This window comes from Hakea prostrata, chromosome 4 (genome assembly GCF_041222555.1).
Source record: "Hakea prostrata isolate BN-2017 chromosome 4, UWA_Hpros_2, whole genome shotgun sequence".
Lineage (NCBI taxonomy): Eukaryota > Viridiplantae > Streptophyta > Magnoliopsida > Proteales > Proteaceae > Hakea > Hakea prostrata.
In genome coordinates this window covers 485,601-505,166 of record NC_142603.1, presented here as the reverse complement: position 1 = coordinate 505,166, position 19,566 = coordinate 485,601, and the positions used below count along the sequence as shown (strand labels likewise).

General features: G+C 37.7%; 1 protein-coding gene across 1 annotated transcript in view; it reads right to left on the bottom strand.

Annotated features, from left to right (window-relative positions):
* The window catches only part of DG1 (Tetratricopeptide repeat (TPR)-like superfamily protein), a 76,765-nt gene extending 63,586 nt beyond the window's left edge, over window positions 1–13,179 (bottom strand). The window contains exons 1-4 of the mRNA XM_089152846.1: window positions 12,943–13,179; window positions 3,506–3,587; window positions 3,382–3,414; window positions 3,113–3,234 (exon numbers count right to left, since the gene is read on the bottom strand). Coding sequence (XP_089008972.1) covers window positions 3,113–3,234; window positions 3,382–3,414; window positions 3,506–3,587; window positions 12,943–12,980 — 275 coding nt within the window. The 5' untranslated portion in view covers window positions 12,981–13,179. The remainder of the gene's footprint in view (window positions 1–3,112; window positions 3,235–3,381; window positions 3,415–3,505; window positions 3,588–12,942) is intronic.
* Window positions 13,180–19,566: the final 6,387 nt, after the last annotated feature.

Here is a 19,566-nt window from a genome sequence, read left to right as displayed (position 1 = left end):
TTTTCTTATAGTCTGCAAAAATATTGGATTAAAGGTCTGCCCTTCCTATCAACCCTATAGAACTCCTATAAAACTTCATAGATGCGAGAAAGGTTGTTCTGTCCAGAATATAAAACATTAAGTAATCCTATAACTTTTTCATTACGTCAATATGAGTAACTAAATCAACAATATTTCTCTTCATGGAGTTCAACATTTGTCCTCAGATTTGGGCATCTATATTCTATAGTCTTCCATGTATTACTCCCAGTAGATATAGTGAGATGGTCTTGCCACCCACGACCGGTCAATACAACCTTGACTATCTTTTTCCACTAATGAAAATTGGCAGTCCCTTCAAGTCTTTGTTCTGAAATATAATGGGATGTGGATGTCATGATCTCAACAATTGTACTTTTGGGATCAGACTTAGACTCATTTGTAGACATACTGGCTTAATTTCCCTTTAGTCCAGAAAAGAGACACCTTACTTCAACCAAAAACAAGTAGGCAACAACTAGGATGTCTCCAATAAACAATTTCTTATAAAAGGTTTAAGTCTGAAATATAATGGCTCCACTCTCAGAAATATACCCACAGCAGTTCAAAAATCAGAGGAATTGCTTCACCAAAACAAGAATCTGACCCAGATATTAACAAATCCCAAAACCGGCATATATTTTAACCAGAACTAATATAGCAGAACTAAACTGTAATTGAATCAAACCAGATGAGAGCTGAATCAAACTTGAACCAAAGCCAGCACATACTTGAACCAGAACTGATCTATCACAGCGAAATCAAACCAAGACTTGAAACCATCTAATATCAGAAACACACCATCGTCTCCTTCCTAGATTTCGTGAGTCAGATAAGAACTTCAAACAGAAGAAACAGAGAAAAGGCAATGCCCAGCTTCATGAAACAAGAGATTCAATGGATAGAACTAATCTAGCATGCAATTGATACTCACAGTCGATGCTACCAGCAGATTTGCATCCAAAAAAGGCAGTCGATTCTACCAGGTCTACTCAAATCTCCAAAAAGGGCTATCGTTCTTACCTCAACACAGCTGTGCACCCATTCTTCGGTCTGCAGCCATTCTTCAAGTACAGCATTAGGTGCTGTTACGCTTGCAGTTGTGACATAAAGGCTTCTCAATTTGCAGCAATGGATCACAAAGAAGTGCAGGTATGTGTATCAATCCTAATTGCTTTGAATCGACAGTATTCTAGAGCGCCTGCTGCTCTAATACCATGTAACAAACCAGAAAAAAGAGAACAGAGCTCGAGAATGGGAAGAAGACAAAGAAGAATGAGAAGAGAAAGAAAAAGGTCTCACTCTCAATGTGAGAAGCCTCAAACGAAAAAAAAATCTATTTAATAGAATATTTTGTATACAAAAAAGGAAACTTCCTATCTTGTGATATGGACTCTAATCTTCCACCAGATTCTCCTCTTGAGATTTAGCACAAGGGCTAAATCTCAAGTGACATATTTCTTTCCAGATATAACCCTTCTAACATGGCCAAATTCTCCTCTTCCATGCTCTGTGTTCTTACCTCTTTTTCTCTCCCATTTTCTTAATTGCCCCCTTTTTTTCCTTAAGTGCTAGCATAAATAAGAGCTGTAGGATTAGAACCTTTCCTTCCCACAACAACCTTTGAAGACTTGATTAGAGATGCTGTGGGAGAGCCAATCCCAGCATATGCAGGGAAAGGAGAAGCATTGTCAGTCCTAATGATAGGAATGCAAGATGTGCAAATCCTAGCAATGAGAGCTACAAATCTATATAGTGAAAGGTCTATTATTGATTTCCATCGGATCAGATTTTAAGTTGACTATTGATATAATCAATGGCAAACCTGAGGAGCTGGAAGGTGCAAGCTTTTCCCCCAAAAAGAAAATCCAGCAAGTCGCAGCAAGGGTCTATGAAATGGAATTCAAGCATGTGTGGAGGGAACAGAACCAGCTGGCAGATTTTATGACTGCAGTCCAGCCCCAAAGTCCAATGGGAGCTGCAGTGTATAGTGATGAACTAAAGGGTCTAATTCAGAAGGATGGGTCATGATATTACAGAATGTAATTGGGCCTTCTTTCCCATATGGGTATACTGGTTTGGAAGGAATGCCTTGATTTGAAGTCCCTCCACAATTTGGGTTCTAGGGGGTTGCCTATTCAATACTCTCCCTTTTTATGATCCAAAATTTTACCAAACCAAAAGGGGGGGAAAAACAACCTACTTGGACTACCTAACCCCTTTACATGGAGGTCCTATAATTAAAAGAAACCCTAGTCATGTGACCACTTGAGTCACATGATCACTTAAATTGACCCCTTAATTGACCCACCTGGACCAACAAGCCTGGTCCAAGCAAAACAAAATAACAGCCCAAGCTAACTTAGTATAGAATACTCTATAGCCCTACTACTACTATAGCTATGCTGCTAGGCAGCAACTTGGGCCACTGGGGAGCAACTTCATGAGCTCTTCTTGTGGATGTGGATCGTTAGACCTCCATCAGCAATCCAGAAAGTCAGACAGATAGGAGAACCAGAGGACCGGCCAGCTGTCAAATTTTGAAGCCAAAACAGTTAATAGGAATAATTATGCATAAAACCTTTTTCCCCAGATAATCATAACTCAACCAACTTGACCAGTTGATTATGCTGCACTGGGAAATGATTTTGGTCTCCTATGAAGCAACGATGAGGATGATGTTGACAACGTCTAAAAAGTCACTCCAATTAAGATATCACATGGCAGATATTGGAGCCATATAGACAAGCTATTTTGCTGGCTCTTCTCAGGCACCAATGTAGAGTACCAATAAATGCCCTGATGTCATAGCTTACGCATAGGGTGATACAAGTACAACTAGTAAGACAACAATATGGTGACCAAAGATATAGTCATAGGCAATTAGGAACAGTAATCTGAAAACAGAACCACCAAAAACCTCAAATGGAATTTTAAATTTTAATAGCATGCAATTGACAAGGTCTTCGATAGAAAATAATGCATACAGAGTACACCAATGGGAAGAAGAAAAAAAAAATTTTAAATGAGAATTCTCATAAGTACTAGACCAGGTAAGGGAAAAGGGGACAAGTAAAACATGTTGGCAACATACACAATAGCAGAAACTGCACGGCAATATCTCTCCCACATACTGCGGAATCTTGGCTGCCCTCCAAGATCCCAAAGCTTTATAGTGACATTTCCTTTCGTCACCTTCCTCATATTAAACCCTACCTGTGTGCCATAACAGAAACATAGAATAATGTTATACCAAGCAATGAAATGACATAAAGTAGCATGCTCCAAAAAGTAAAATCTCTCTAACAATATGATAATAAGACTTCAGACTAGAGCATAAAAAACATATAATCAAATACACACCGTAGGGATCATATCTTCACTATATCCTCCAGTCTGCCATGAAGATCCAGAAACAGTCATTAGACATGTAGCATTCCAAAAAAAAGGTTCCTACAGGTACTCTGAAGAAATTCAAATTACTTACGGCTATAACATTCACAAGTGAAGTTTTCCCAGCATTCTGAAGTCCTATCAAAGACAACTCCATTTCTTGCTTGAAGAAAAGGCTGCAATTGAGTTATATGGCAAATATATAATCTGTGAACGGAAAGAAACCATTTTCACCAGTAATAAGTAAAAGAGTAAACATGTCTATTGTCTTCAAGCATTTGGGATTTTACTTCTGTGGTATGGATTTTTTTTCATGAATATGCAACTGGGCTCCCTCAAGGGCCAATCAAAGGTTTTAGGTCGGCCATGCTAGATGTACTTCAGTCCCATAAATAAAAGCAATGAACCTGTGTTGCACTATCCAACAACTTGGAATGCACTAACAGGGCCAACTAAAGGATAAAAGTATAAGAAAAAGCAATTATATCTATGTTATAGGGACATGCTTTTGTTTATCTGGGACCACCCATGTCAAACAGCAACAAGCTTATCCACCCTATCAGCCAGGCTTACAAATCAAAACTACTGATTTCAGAAATGTTTCAGTTTGGACAAAAAGATCAAAATGAAAATGGGTGGGATGCAGTGGGAATGCAGCGTTTGACCTAGAATTTGGCAGTACTTCTGAAAGTCAGGGTTTCAGTTCAAAATTCTGATTTACAATACCAACAACAAAAACAAGCCATGTCCCAACTGAATGGGATTGGCTACATGGATCCTTGCCTTCCAATCAGCTCTATTTGTCGCCATAGTTGATACAAGGCCTAAGCTATGCATATCCTTTCTCACCAATTCCCTTGAGTTATCTTAGGTCTGCCCCTAGTTCTTCTAACTCCTTCAATCTAGATTAAATTGCTCCTCTGCAAGGGGCATTTAAAAGCCTCCGCTGAACATGGCAGTGCCACCTCAGTTGACTTCCTCACAGCTTATCATTTATTGGAGCTACACCCAAACCAACTGTAGTATGATCATTCCTTACCTTTACCCTCCCAATATGGTCTAAAAACAAAAAATCCAAATGAGTTTTATCAATTTCAAATAAGAGAGAGGAAAAAGCCCAAAAACCCCAAAATTCATTGGTTTTTTGGGCCCACTTATCTCCATCTCTTGGCTAAAACAAGGTGCTGAAACTGGTTTAGTGCATCTATTGCAATAACCTAAAAGATTTGAGCATAACCTTTCCCCGAATATTATCTTTTACAAAGAAAAAGGGGGTAAATGCTTAGTGGTTGGTTCACCTTATCCATAAGACACCGTAGACTGATCTACAATTTGAAAGAGTAAGATCTAGTTTTCTATTAAAAATATGTTTACACTTTTTCTTCCCCAAAAAAAAAGTTGAAATCATATATTGGTTGGGGGCCTTGGGCTTCAATTTTGTTATGCTTAACATAGCTGTCAAACTTCCAGCTTCTTAGTCTTGATTTTATTTTGCTGCCAGAATTTTATTTTCAATATTAACTATTTAGAAAAATAATACAAATAAAGAAAATGTTCTGTTCAGTTTGAGAAAACTAAGAAAAATGAAAAAATTATTCTCACTTCTCAACCCAAAACTTGGTTGATGTGTGTAGTTCCATATTTAACTTCGATGAGTTCATTTTATTACAATTCCGACATTGTTATAACAAACCTACCACACGAAGATTGATGAGTTATTCCTTTCAATTCGGGATGGGTTTTGTAAAATGCTAGTAGAGCTTTCCAACTTGACAACTGGTCTTTGAGAGCTTGCCGATAACCCGACATTACCAACAATTTCTACGATATAATGTCACGAACATTACATCCTCAAAAGATATCTGTTGAGGATTGCCACATCAACCCTCACTTAATTTTGGTGATAACAAAGACAAAGTACTAATGCCTTGTTCAAGAAATGCTTAATTAGGGGGAATACAAATTCATTAGTAAATCAAGTGAGGTGACTTGGAGCAAGGCAAGATGATCAAGACATGGACGGGGTCAAGAGACTCAAGACACGAGTAATAGACCAAACAAAGAGTGTCCAAGTGCATTGATGAGAAGAACATAAAATCCACTAGAAGATCCCATGAAGCTTGAAGATCAAGAGACCAACTACACTTTTTTTTTTGGGTAAGAAGACCAACTACACTTAGAAGTTAGAACAAGCATCACTTGTAATTTAGCACTTATGTATCATGTCTAAATTAAACCTATGTAGACTTAGAACATGGTAGAAAGGCTTAAAATGGACTTAGGGTTGGCTAGGAAGACCAAAATCCCAAAAATACACAATCCATTTGCTTGTTGAACCAAACAGCAATCTACTTCATACATACATACATTCACTGATAAACTTTGAAACTCTAGGGACCAAACGGAATGGAGCCATTTCCTAAACGGTGTGTCATTTGTAAAACAGCAAGCAATACCCAAACAGCCTACGCCTTTTGTACAGAAACAGCTATGATTCTAGTAGTCTAATTCTAAAACGACAAGCTGTTTGAGGAAAATATGACCGTTTTTAATCCATTGGAAGTTGGAACACTTGCTATTCCCATTACTTCTCCGATATATAACTCCTCACCTTGAGAGTTAAAACTCCAGCTTTTGCCTACATTGTGCATCTCTCCAAGTGATTAAAAGAAATATATATATATATATACACACATCCAAATTCTCAATTTACATTATATTCAAGTCTCTCACTCCTTGTGCATACATTGAAGAATTTTTCCAGGAACAAAGCCCATCAAGGTTGATTGTGGCTGAAAATGATAGCAAGTTAATTGAGACTGCAAGCTATCACAAAGTGTTGTAAGCATTACAGTTGCACCCCACTCCATCTTGCATCACAATTCACTTAAGGGGTGAAGTCTCACCGCCCTTGAAAGGTAAATTCTACCATGTATTGTCTTCTATTGGAATTCTAGTTCTACCTTGAACTAGAATCTTAAAGGGTGGTCTTGTCCTAGGAACATAGATTGTAAGGGTACTCTTGCCCAGTGAACAAAGATTGTAAAGGTTCGTTCTCTATCCACTATATTGAAAGAGAATCACTAGTAAAATTCTCTTTTGAGGCCAAGAGAGGAGTGGACGTAGACTTGGATAAGTCAAACTACCATAAAATCTTTGTGTTGAGGACCAGAGGTTGATTGGAATTTGTCTCAATTGTCTAATCAAGTTTTAATTTACAATAATCGTGAAAATTAGACTAATCTACTATTTTAGAGTTAACCTATTCACCCCCCCCCTCTAGGTTATACTTACAATTGGCATCAAAGCGGGCCCAACTTGAGATTGATTTTGATTAAAGATTTAAAGATCATCCTCATCCTCAAACCAAGTCCCCCTTGAGACCTGAAGGTCTCAACACCTTTAAACCCCCTTATTTTGAAGGAGAAGGTTACTCCTATTTGAGGAATAGATTTGAAAATTACATTTGTGCATTTCACTTACATGAAGGATGGTGATGAAGTTGTGGCCAAACCTAAGAAGGAATGGTCCACAAATGATGAGGCCAAGATTCAATTGAGGACAACACCATAATCAATCTACAATGTGCACTTAGTGAAAAGGTGTACAATAGGCGTCGCACTTGCAAAAGTGCTAAGGAGATACTTGATAAGCTTAGTAACATATCAAGGGACTGAGCCTGTGAAAGAAATGAATTTAAATATATACACGCTTCAATAAAAAATTTCAAGCTGTTAGAGAAGACAATAACCTTCTTATTTAACAGATCTACTAACATTGTCTACAAGCTTCATAGACTTGGTAAAGACTTCTCCAATACAGAAGTAGCTAGAAGAGTACTAAGAGTTCTTCCACCTTCTTAGAGACCAAAGAAGACTGCAATCCAAGAAGTAAGGAATCTCTCAAAATGACACTAGATGAGCCAATGGGATCCTTACTAGCTCATGAAGCCAAGCTTGAGGAGGACAAGTTATATGAGACAAACACATAAAAAGAGCAAAAGAAAAAGTCAATTGCCCTCAAAACTTCGACAAAAGCAAGTGAAGGAAGAAAGAAGGTATATAAGCCCAAAACCATCCATGAAACAAGCAACGAGGAAGAAGAAAAGAATGATTCTGATGAGGAGAACAACCTTGCATTGATGGTAAGACGAGAGGAATCACATAATGACCATGAGGTCTGTTCTTCCTATGATAGTTTGTTTAAATTATAATGACATTGATGAAATAGAAAATAATGTAGATGGCATAGATGAGAATGACTTGGAAAAAGGCTTTAAGGCACTAAACGGAGAGAGTAAAAAGTTGGAAAAGACCAACAAAGCCCTAAAACTAGATGTATCTCTCATGAATCTCAAAAAAGATGAACTACATGCATATAGTGAAAATTTAGAAAAGAGAAACAAAGATTTGAATAATACATTAGTCACATCACATTTACCAAAAGGCAAAAGAATCTTGATAACTTACTAGAAACCCCCCCAAAAAGGACATCAAGATAAAGATCTTGGAATCAACGGGAACCTAGCTTCTACTAGCAAGGAAAAGGGAACTATCTCTTAAAACTGATCTCATAGACAAGCCCCTCAACCCAATTTTCCATACAATCAAAAATAATAATAATCAAAATGGAAATGGGATACCAATTTTGGACAAGGGAACAACCATCAATGAAATGGTCAAAGAAAAAAATAAGACTAATAATCCTAGACAAGGGGTTAGTTATCAAAGAAATGGTCAAAGGGGAAAGAATTAATAATAACCCTAGACAAGGGTACAAGAGCCAAGGTAAGAACAATGGAGGCAACAACCGAAAGAATGACTATCTTCCAAGTATCGAAAGAACTTTGACCCTAGGAAGCAACAACCTAAAGGAAATTATAACCCCCAAAACCAACCTCAAACTCAATATTGGCCTCAAGAAGACCAAATGATGTACAGTTTTGGACTGGCATATCCATTTAATAGACCTTTTCACTTTATGTCACAAGTTCCGTATGTTTCACAGATGCCTAGAAGAAACCCAAGCAAACTACCAAAAGAAATATAAAATGGTAGGAATCAAAGGCCACAAAATAGACAAAGGTAGAAAGCCCAAAAGAAGCCATAGCAACAGGAAGTCTTCGAAATATGTGAACCTTGACTCCAACGACCACTTGACTATCAAGCTACGTGGGTGCCCAAAGAGTTCCATAGTCGTGGGGACTGCTGCCAAATTAACCTTGCTTTGTATAAGTTGGCTTGGTGAACTGATGTGAACACAGATTACCCTCTGGCCAAAACCCAAAGTGGGCCCCAAGGCCCACGCAAGCTAGCAGGTGAAACCCTATTACAGGGGTATTTTAGACCATATTTTACTGCTGGAATCTAGATTCCAGAATTTTAGAAGGCCCCAAATCCATTTTAAATTCTTATTTGAGTTGTGTTGAGTTGGTTTTCATTAAGTATTAAGATAACAGTCTTTAAAAAAGGGGCTCCTATCTTTTGAGAGTCTGCTTTTGATTAAAATTTGTCTTTATCAAGTGGTTGTGATATGCTTAAGTAAGGAGTCTTTCTTTAAAGGGAACTCTTATAGATAAGTCAGTCTTTTATTTCAAGAAGAAGTCTTTTATATATGTGGTAGTAAAGTTGATCAAATTCTTCTTTTGATGTAAAAACTATAAATAAGCCTCATTGCTCATTGTAATTCTAAACTCTGATTATTGAATGAAAATCGATTGAGTTTGTGGACCAAGGTTCCCGTTGAGGAGGCCTTGACGAATTTTGGTAAAGATCTTCTTCAATATTCAGCACCATTCAAATTTCCAGCAAGGTTCTTCAAGCTTTTAACTTCTGCCCTGCAATTCCAGAAAACTTCCACAACCTACAGCCATCAAACAACAGCTCCAAATCATCCCCAGGTAACTCCTGTGCCCTTTCGACCCCATCGCAACTTCCCTAGCGCCTTTCCCGTCTTGCGCAACCCAGAATTCCCACCCCCTGCTATTGTAAACCCCCCCACCCCCTTCCCCCACTGCCGCACCTGGGCAGCAGCAAACCCAGTCCCCCACAACACCCCTACTCCCTCCATTATACCCCCACGACCCTTTTAGCCCCCCCCCCCCCCACCATCACTGCCCTACAACACCCCTCTCTACCTCCCAATCCTCTCAGCCCCTCTCTCCCCGGTCTCTCTTCCTTGTGGCAACTTAAAACAGAAAACAACAAAGAATAGGAAGAAAGAAGAAAAGAAAGAAAGAAAAGAAAAGAAAAGAAAAGAAAAGAAAAAAGAAAAGAAGAAAAGAAAGAAAAGAGAGAAGAGGAAGAAAGAATCAAGATCTTAAATTGAAACCCACTCATAGCCTTTCCAAGAATCATCCCCAAACCCCAACCGAGGTTTCTTTTACCCTCCCATCTTCCCTAGTTTTATTTTAGCTATCCTACTACCAAAGTACCAAGTAAACTATCCCAACTTGGGTTTTAACAAAACCCTAATTTATCCATTTTCTCCAAACATCTCCCAACCCCTTCAATTTGACAAAAGAGCTTTCCCACATAATTTTGGATAAACCCTTTTCATGCCCTAATAGTCTTAAGAATATCCTTGGTTCCTCACATCATCCCATTAATTTGCTGGAAGATTATAGGCAAATCCTTAATTCTAGGGAATCTTTCCAAGAAACCCTAACCCTAGAATCGAGTTCACATCATGAACACCCAAGAAAGTTAGTGGTAAACTGATGGGGAATATCCCAGGCACACGACCTTAAACCCAAGACTATTCATAAAATTGAAAACCTATTATGGAGGGTATGTCACATACGGAGACAATTGCCAAGGGAAAAAAATGGGCATTGGTAAGATCAACATTGGAGGTACATCTATTTCTAATGTGTATTTAGTTGATAAATTAGCCTATAAATTGTTTAGTCTAAGCCAATTATGTAGTTTGGGCTACCAAATATCTTTTAATGTATCTCACTATGGTGTGAAGGACATGAATGAAAAACTATTACTTGAAAGGTGATAGGAAACGAAACATTTATACTTGATTATTTAAAAATAGTTCCTCTTGCATGACTTGCCACATTCCACATGATGAATCCATAATTTTGCATAGGAAGCTTGGTCATGTAAACATGAAACTATGTGAGACCAATGCATCCAAAAACCTAGTTAGAAGCCTTGCCAAAATGAACTACAACAAGAATCACTTTAGTGATGCTTGTCAACAAGGAAAAACAAACTAAGGTATCCCATAAATCCAAGGACATAGTGTCCACTAGTAGACCATTGAGTTACTCCATATGGACCCTTTTGGACCTATTGCCAATTGCTAGTCTAGGAGGTAAGCACTCCACCTTAGTCAATATAGATGATTTTTTTTGGCTCAACATAAATGATTACTCTAGGAATGCATGGATATCTTGAAACATAAGGATGATGCATTTGAGAACACACCACCCTTGCAAAGAAAATTCAAAGCCAATGGGATTACCTCACCACAAACATCCAAAGTGATCACAAGAGACAATTAGATAATAATCAATACTTTGGTAAGTATCGTGAGTCCGTGACCAAGAAGGAATTACTTAAAACTTTTTAACTTCTAGAAGCCCACAACCAACTGGGGTTGTAAAAAGGAAAAATCATCACTACAAATGGCAAGAATAATGTTATATGAATTTTCCTTGCCAAAATATTTTTGCGGTGAAGCCACAACCATGACTTGTACCTATTAGAAAATAACTTGAAAGGACAACATACGAGTTGTACCATGACAAGGTACCTAGGTAGACCACTTGCAAATTTACCATCGCAAATACACTAGTTTAAACACAAAGGACCCTAGGGGTAAGTGTTATGAACAAGTGGATCAAGGCATATTTATTGCTAATTTCTAAACTAGCAAAGCTTATAAGGTATTCAACAAAAGAACCTTAGTGGTTGAAGAATCAATAATGTCGAATATGATGTAGCCCCACCTAAGGAGAATATAAGCCCCTAGTAGATAAGGATGAAAATCGAAAGTCCTATTGATCAAGTATAGGGGAATGATTGGGAAGTAGACCGGATATCATGTTTGGCATGTATGCTTGTGCTAAATACCAAACCGATCCTAAACAATCCCCCGCATGTGCCATTAAAAGAATCTTTAAATATCTACAAGGCACATCAAACCTAGAACTTTAACCTAAGCAAAAATCCTACTCTTCACTCTAGAGCTAAGCACATAGATATTGGACATCACTTTCTTAGAGATCGTATTCAAAAGGAGGAAGTTACTCTTGAATTCCTTCATACAAAACACCAATTAGCAAACATATTCAAAAACCCCTTAGTGAAGATATGTTCATTTAATTAGAATCTCATTTCATGGAGTTCCAAGAAGCATCATACAGTTGCAAGAGCTTCAACAGAGTCAGAACTAAAGGAGTTGCAACATGCAGCAGCATGAATAAATACGACTAAACCAATTGCTCCGGGAACCACACATCCAGACCCCTAACATCAACACTATATATTTTGCCAACACTTCAGCAATGTATCTTTCTCCAAATGCTTTGTTTACCCAACCAAACACATCAAGATAGACTACCACTTCACTCGAGAACAAGTGGCCCCAAAGCAATTCTGTTCAGTTTGTACCAAGTTGTGATCAATTTGCACACATGTTGACAAAAGGATTACCACAGTTGTGGTTTAAATCTTCGAGAGACAAGCTCACCTTCATGAAGAGGCCATTTTGCTTGAACAAAGTAACAGAATCTACAATTTTCAAAATCAGATTTGAAAAGTAAAATGTCACTAGGGTGTTTACATGTGAGACATCACCTAAGGTATAGGAAGAGTTCCAAAGACTCTTCTTCCTTGTGTTTGTAATTCGAACTCTAAATGCCCGTACGTGAATTAAAAATAGGTACAGCCTTATCGTCATTAATCGATAAGGGAAACTCTTATTGCATCTCAGCTTACAAAGTCACCACCTACATAATGATAAGAAAATCAAACTGATCCATCCAAGGGTCATCATATTACAGGTCAACCTCATGCATTTATGTATCTAAATTTTACGATTGCTCTCTTATCAGGGACCCGCTTTGATAAAAAACCACAACCTTAGACATTAACTAGTTAACCAGGACTTCCAGAATAGCTAGAGCACTAGTAATGGAAATTATGTACCCCGATAATATAGAAACATCAAATGCCTAAACACAATCCATCAGAAAACCCTCCCAAAAACATTGAGGAATTCCAGAGTATCTTGAACATGGATAATTCAATTAAACAAAAGAAAAGGGGGGGGAGTAGAAGAATAGTAAGTTTATGTTGTTGAGCGATTGTATGCCCTTCTGAAACCCAGAATGCTACTTGCAAACACATAATAGTCCATGACTGAACGATGAGAAAACAGCAAAGAGTACGTAAAATAATGCCGAATATTGGATCAGAACATTAGATTATCTCATGATAAATAACAATAATGTTGCAGAAGACGATGTATATTTACCAACCACAAGAGACTCAAAGAGAAAAATCAGAATTTTACCTTCGCAGCCAATTGAGGAAAGCTTCCCACAATCCCATTGAAGAATAATAGGGAAACTGAAAATTAAGTAAAAAATGGAGGAAACGAAGTATTAGGGTTTTAGTTTCAGAAAAATACAATAGAAAAATCTGCGGAAGCTCGACTTCGGAATGACTTCTAGCCTTCGCAAAGCTTCTTCGCCCAGATTTTCGCAATCGACGAAGCGACGAAGAGACCAAAAGGAGAGACGATGCGTCTAAATATAATTATTAATTGCACATAAAAAACCAACCACGACAAGTTATAAAATCATTTACCCAAACAAAAAAAAAAGTTAGAAAATCATAACGGGGGAATTTCATCGGGTCCATTTCAAATGAATCATTTATTTTTCACATCTAAAAGTTGATGTAAAATTTAAAAAATAAAATTTTTTATTTTAATTTAATTTTAACTTTTGATATCCTCGTCAGAGAAATTGATGATTTCTTTTTTTATTAGAAATTGATCTGAATAAAATTCCTAACTATGACGGTTTTCCCACGGCCCATGATCCAAATAATACTTGGGTTTTTCTGGTTAAACTTACTATTAAAAAATATATAAAAGGAAAACTTATCTCATTACATAGTTATTTATAATTTTTTTGGATTTGAAAATTATCTTGAAATAAATCGCTAATTGATATCTATGATATAGTAAAAAAATAATAATAATAAAAATTAAAAATTAAAAAATTAAAAAAAAAAAGGCAAAACAAAAATTGGCTTCAAGAATTACTCCTGAGCAACTATTAAAGAAACTGTAAGTAGGAGTAGAATCGTAAGCTGAGAAGCCAATGCACTTGGGTGCTCTGGTGCTCATGGGCAGTTAAAGAAATTAATTCATGAACTTGGGTGCTCGTGGGCAGTTAAGGGAATTAATTGAAATAAAAAATAATAAGAAAAAAATTCCAAAGAGTATTGTTATTGTACAAAGGTAGTCAATACTCAATAGTTTATTAAGATTTAAAACTAATAGATACACCCAACGAAGACATTAATTATATGTTAAAAATTATGGTTTTGGATTTTATAGGCCCAAAAAATGGTAAATGGATGAAGAACTCAGCTTCTCGGCTTCATTTGTCATTCTTAAGCTGAGAATCTCAATTAACCTGTAAAGATCAATCGGTAGAGAAAGAATCACAAATAATGCGTAAGAATAGTTTGTAAAAGGAAGAATTGTAGAGAAATTAGAGCTTTTACTGCTTGCAATGTATGAACAACTCAAGTCATCCCAACTGTTCTAGGAACTGAGGCGCGAGCACGACACCGTGTGACTTAGCGCACAACCAGGGTATAGGAAGTAAGAACTACGCAGACGGCTAGAGAATCCAATGGTCGAGTCGCAATAATGACGAGTACCAGAGTTCCTGGCGTTAACTCCCACCTACAAGAATTTTCTTGGAAGAACTTGATCAGCTTCTTTTCAAAGTTGTCTCCTTTCTCTAAACCAATCATCATGGTTCGTCAGGCAGGATTCTTCTCGATACTCAAGTACGCCCTTTCTAGCTTTTTTTTACAGGTTAGCCTATTCTTGATGCAATAAACTATTAACATAAAGAGGAAATATTGCGAAAACTGTATCATGCCAAGCCAACGCTTAAATGCTTAAAACCTCGGTAATTAAGTTGGATCATTGCCTTTCATATGTTCATTTGAAATTTCATTCGTATCTTGTGACAAATGTTTCCATCCAAACTTGCAACTTCTTTCCATCGAGTTCAAGATAGGTTTAAAACTTGTACTTCTTAGGTCCCAAATCAACAGTTGGCAGCTGGGAAGACACGAAGATGTTTATTTGAAAACAAAACACTAAACTGGTGAACATATTAGACACAATAGGACACGTCGTTATAGGTGTCTTTCGGACTTGAACCTATACTAGGTCTAATGAACCTCGCTACAGAGTATGGGTGAAGTCAGACTTCTTGAACCTTTCCTCAGTGCGTAGCTGACAAGCTCATCAGCCATATCCTATCAGTCGACTTTACATGATAAACCCTTTTATCAAATTTTTTTCTTTTGGACATTTTTCCTCTAATAAAAGAGAACAAGCCATGTCCCAAATCTCAGTCTCATGGATGTATAGAGAATTTGCCTATATAATTCTCATTGGAAAGCGACCTTATTTCCTGCATCCACTTAGGTTAGCTAGTGTGCACCACAATAAATACACCCCTACATTTTGTAGGTTTCGGCTAATTAAGAACCTCTTGCTCAACCTCTTTCCTTGTGGTGGTACTACTTTACCTTAATATTGGAATAAACGTAGTAGTACTCCTTAGGTCATCCCGTGACTTAGTTGTTTACCCTTTGAACCTAATTCAGGATTGAAACCTCTTCACATAGGTTGGGTGTCCATCACATGACCTTAGATAGGCTTTTATAGTTTATTCCTCCAAGTGACATCACATAGTGATTTGAGGCTTGACACAACTTCTAGTCAAACTATTTCATTGACTACATAGTGATAGCGCTATCTTATCAGCCTCACTAGACATATGTCCCTTTCACTTGTAGATACATACTTCTAAGACTCAATGTCTTACTTTCTCTATTGATCACTTCATTTACCTTCAACGTAAATGTTGATTCCAATGATCATCATCATGTATCTTTCATTTTTATTTTTATTTTATTTTTTCAAGTAAAACCAATTACTATTCTGAACTTGTCTCTTGAGAAGAGACATAACATGTAAAATATACATGTATTTTCATAATAAACATAAACCCCCACAATTTAGGTTTATCACATATAAAATTCAATGGTCATATACCATTGTTATGCCGTTTGAGGGTAAAATCATCACCACGTGATACATATAAAACTATATGTGTTTTACTCTGTTGTCATTAACAGCCACACACACCCTAGCTGCATCAGACTCATGCATCTGCTAGACAACATAGACAGATCCAATCTCAACTGAAGACCACTAGTCATAAAGTTGCTACCCACTGTCGATGGTAGTCCAATTCTCAACATGCTCACGCACAAGAGCGTGCAGTTGATAAATTGCCACTTGTCCCTCAAACATTCTATAGTTTCAAGACACAATAAAAATTGTCTACACATCACATAAGGATGGATGCCTGGTAATGTCTAAGACCAAGATAGAAACAAAACTGGATCTCCGAGCATTCAGAGACTAGTTAATTTAAACCCAATAATCCTATTGATGAGAACATCCAAGGATGCAGTTTGATTAACGTATGGGATCCAACTCAATTGCCTTATTAAGGTCTTCTCACCTCTTGTCACCCTCATAGTATAATGACCTCTCCTGATACACCCACCCAAGTGGGCTGTAGGAAGAGATCACAGAGCTTTGTTAATCATATGCCCAAAGTTTGTAGCCCTTGATAGATCTAAGCCTAGCCAAACTTGCAACAGAGTAAACATGGCTCTTATGAAAGCCACCTCATAAATATCTCAGCTTTCTCATACTTCTTTCTCAATCAAAACCTCACCCATCCAACTGATGAAAGGCTTACAGCCTCTGCCTATGAGTTACCACTCTGCCAATATATCGATCTCTTGCATTGATCAGCACTACTAAACATTTGAACCACACGATCATCGTTCAAACAGTCAAGCAGCTTATATAAAACACTTTCAAGCATGAAGAAGCGAGAAGAGGGGAATCCTCTTCAAGAGCATGTGCCTTGAGGAAACCAAAGATGCAAGTTTCCATTCAGTAGCATTTTTGAAGTTTTCAGAGAAAAATGTATTGAAAGTATTAAAACTTGCTGAAGTAAAGGTAGGATAATTCCTTCTAAACTCCCTGTATGGCTGAACTCATAGATCACCTTCATATTTGAGTGATCTGAACTTGCCACCAATATTCCCATAGTTAGACAAAAGTCTTCTTGCTTAAGTAAAACCATTAACACACCAAGAATATTAACAATTTCCCATGGTCAATAAATTGCCATGTTCTCTTTCCAATAATTATATTGAAATAATATTATGGAAGGGCAACAAACCAGAACACTTCTCTATAATTACCAGCATGTCCACAATATCTTACAACTCAGATAGCAACAAGCTCGATCATTATAAAATTTTATGTATCTATTAAAATGGCACCGGGATACACTGATCATGTATGCAGTCATTAGGTTTGATGTAAGCACAAATTGCAAATGAATATACCACCTTATACATAGGAATTTTTGTATACATGCATCATCTCATCCACAAGCTTGAATGCTTCAACATATTTTTTCATCTTGCAAGAACCACTAATTAGTATATTGAAAGTAATAGAGTCAAGTAGGACTTTCTTTTCACAGATCGACACAAGTCTATAGTTTTGTCAAATTTACCCTCATTTGCGTAGCTTTTGATGACCGGGTTATAAGCAACCGTGTTCAATTCAATGCCCCACATCTCAGCTGCTGAAAGAACAGAATCATCGTTCCCTTCTTGACCACAGCGGCTGCAGGCAGCCAATAAAGTGCACATTGTCACAATGTTTGACTGAACTCCATTATGTTCCATCTCCACTCAGCGCTTCTACAGCTTCATACAACAATCCTTCAGATCCATAGGCAAAGATTAGTGCATCATAACTCACGGTATTTGGTTTCTATGAGTACCATATCATCATATCAAATATTTCTCTGCCCTTTTTCAGGTTGTCCTGATATTGAGCAGAGAGGCATATATGATACATCATCAGGATGGAAACCATTTCTTTAAACTCATTGAAGACCAAGAGTTCATCTTTTATACATTCCATGCAAGGTATATGCACCAACAAGTGCATTGTAAGATACAATTGCAAGTTTTACACCTTCGCCAAGTGCCATATGAAATACTACCTTGCAATTCTCAATTTGTCCACAAATAGAATAGGCATTCTATCCCATCTCTCTTGACTCTAGTTAGATTTTACGTAGAGATCATATACACTCTCTCAAGGGGATCACTTATCTAATTTTAAATTATGCACAGTATATTTTATATTTGATATACGGTTGTCACAGTAAACATCTTGTGATAAATCATTTTTATCTATCTAAAAGCAAAGAACAAGCAAAAAAAAAATGTCCTTTGCCGCTTGCGGGTTTCGCAAAGCAATCATCAAAGTAGAACTCCTGTTCTACATTAACTTATTCAGCCTTTCTGTAGTAAATGCTAAGCACCTACGCCATCACATGCTGATTCCTTTGAGCCTCTGACTTTGATTTCTTTTTCTCTCTCTCTTCGGGAAGAAACGAAACGGTGTAAACCTGAGGAGATCTTATGTTCCTATCTAGTTTCCACCGCTTGGCTTGGCCACCTTTCTCTCCGAACAGAGGCCTGAAGACAGAATAGCAGGTTCCAAGTTCCAACCTTTTTCATTTGCTTTCCCAGACGCTGATAATTCTCTATTTTCATGAAAATTTGCAAATGATATTTAAGAGTTGGATGGGAGATTGGGCTGCAATCCTGAATTAGGCACTGTAACAGTATCGTTGGACAAGAGAACACTGGCAGGGGTCACATCCATCTTCCTCACTACCCCAAGAATCAATCAAACAAAGTTTGAAAAGAAGAAAACTCGTTAAGTGAAAGAAATGCAAGGCCACCCTCTCCTTTCCTCTCTTTCGACTAGGCTCTAATTAGTCACTACTAGTATAAAAGAGAAGAGATCAATGGACTCAATGACTCCTTTCGGGAATTTAAAGTTGATGACGATGTGGAATCCGATGCCCTAGGACTAGGGCTGCAAGCCTGCAACAGGGTCGGATTGGGTCGGGCTTTTGCAATTCCAAGCCCAACCTTATATATTATAATCTAAACACATTCCCGCCTTGACCTTAATTCAGGGCCAATGATTATTGTCTTTGACCCTAAGCCCTAAAGGGCCAAGCCAAGTCTATTCCCACCCTGATTGGCCCTATACTTGGCCCTATCCCTAGTCCTGACTTTGACTATGATTGGTTCTATTATTGTCTCTATTCCTAATTCATTGAGATTAAGCATCAATGACAAAATTAAAGCCATGATTAAGGCTAGAATCAGGGTCAGCATCAAGACAGACAAAAAATTAGGGAGGGGTCGGGACAGGCCCGGTGGGCCAAAGAGTAATCCCATGCCCTCATGACCAAAATCTTGAGCCCAAGCCCTATTCGAGCTTAGGGTGGGTCAAGGCCGTCAGGGCCATACTTGCACCCCTACCTAGGATGAGATTCTCTCACGAAAATCTTCCCTAAAATCCTTCTATCAGGTTCTTTTCTTCTAGGGCCTAGAGTTGAGAATCTCTTCTGTGCTAATTTAGCTTCCTGACATGTAGTTTTTTTTTTTTTGGTGAAACTCCTTACATGTAGTTGAAAGATTAGCTTCGGGCAAAGGAGATAATGATGTGCTGCTCAGAGTACCGAGCAACGATGCGTGCACAGAATCACGATTTTTAAGCCAAATTTTCCTGGGAAACACGATTGTCTTGGAAGGAATGCGCCGACTTCAAGTTGGGATTGCTATCTCTTTGAGCGTTTGACATCAAATTCAATTTGGAATCGCCATCGTTTTGTTGAGTAGTCGACCACCTCGACTTTGGATCTAGATCCGGATCAACGTGTGATAAACCATATGAGAAAACCTGGCCCTT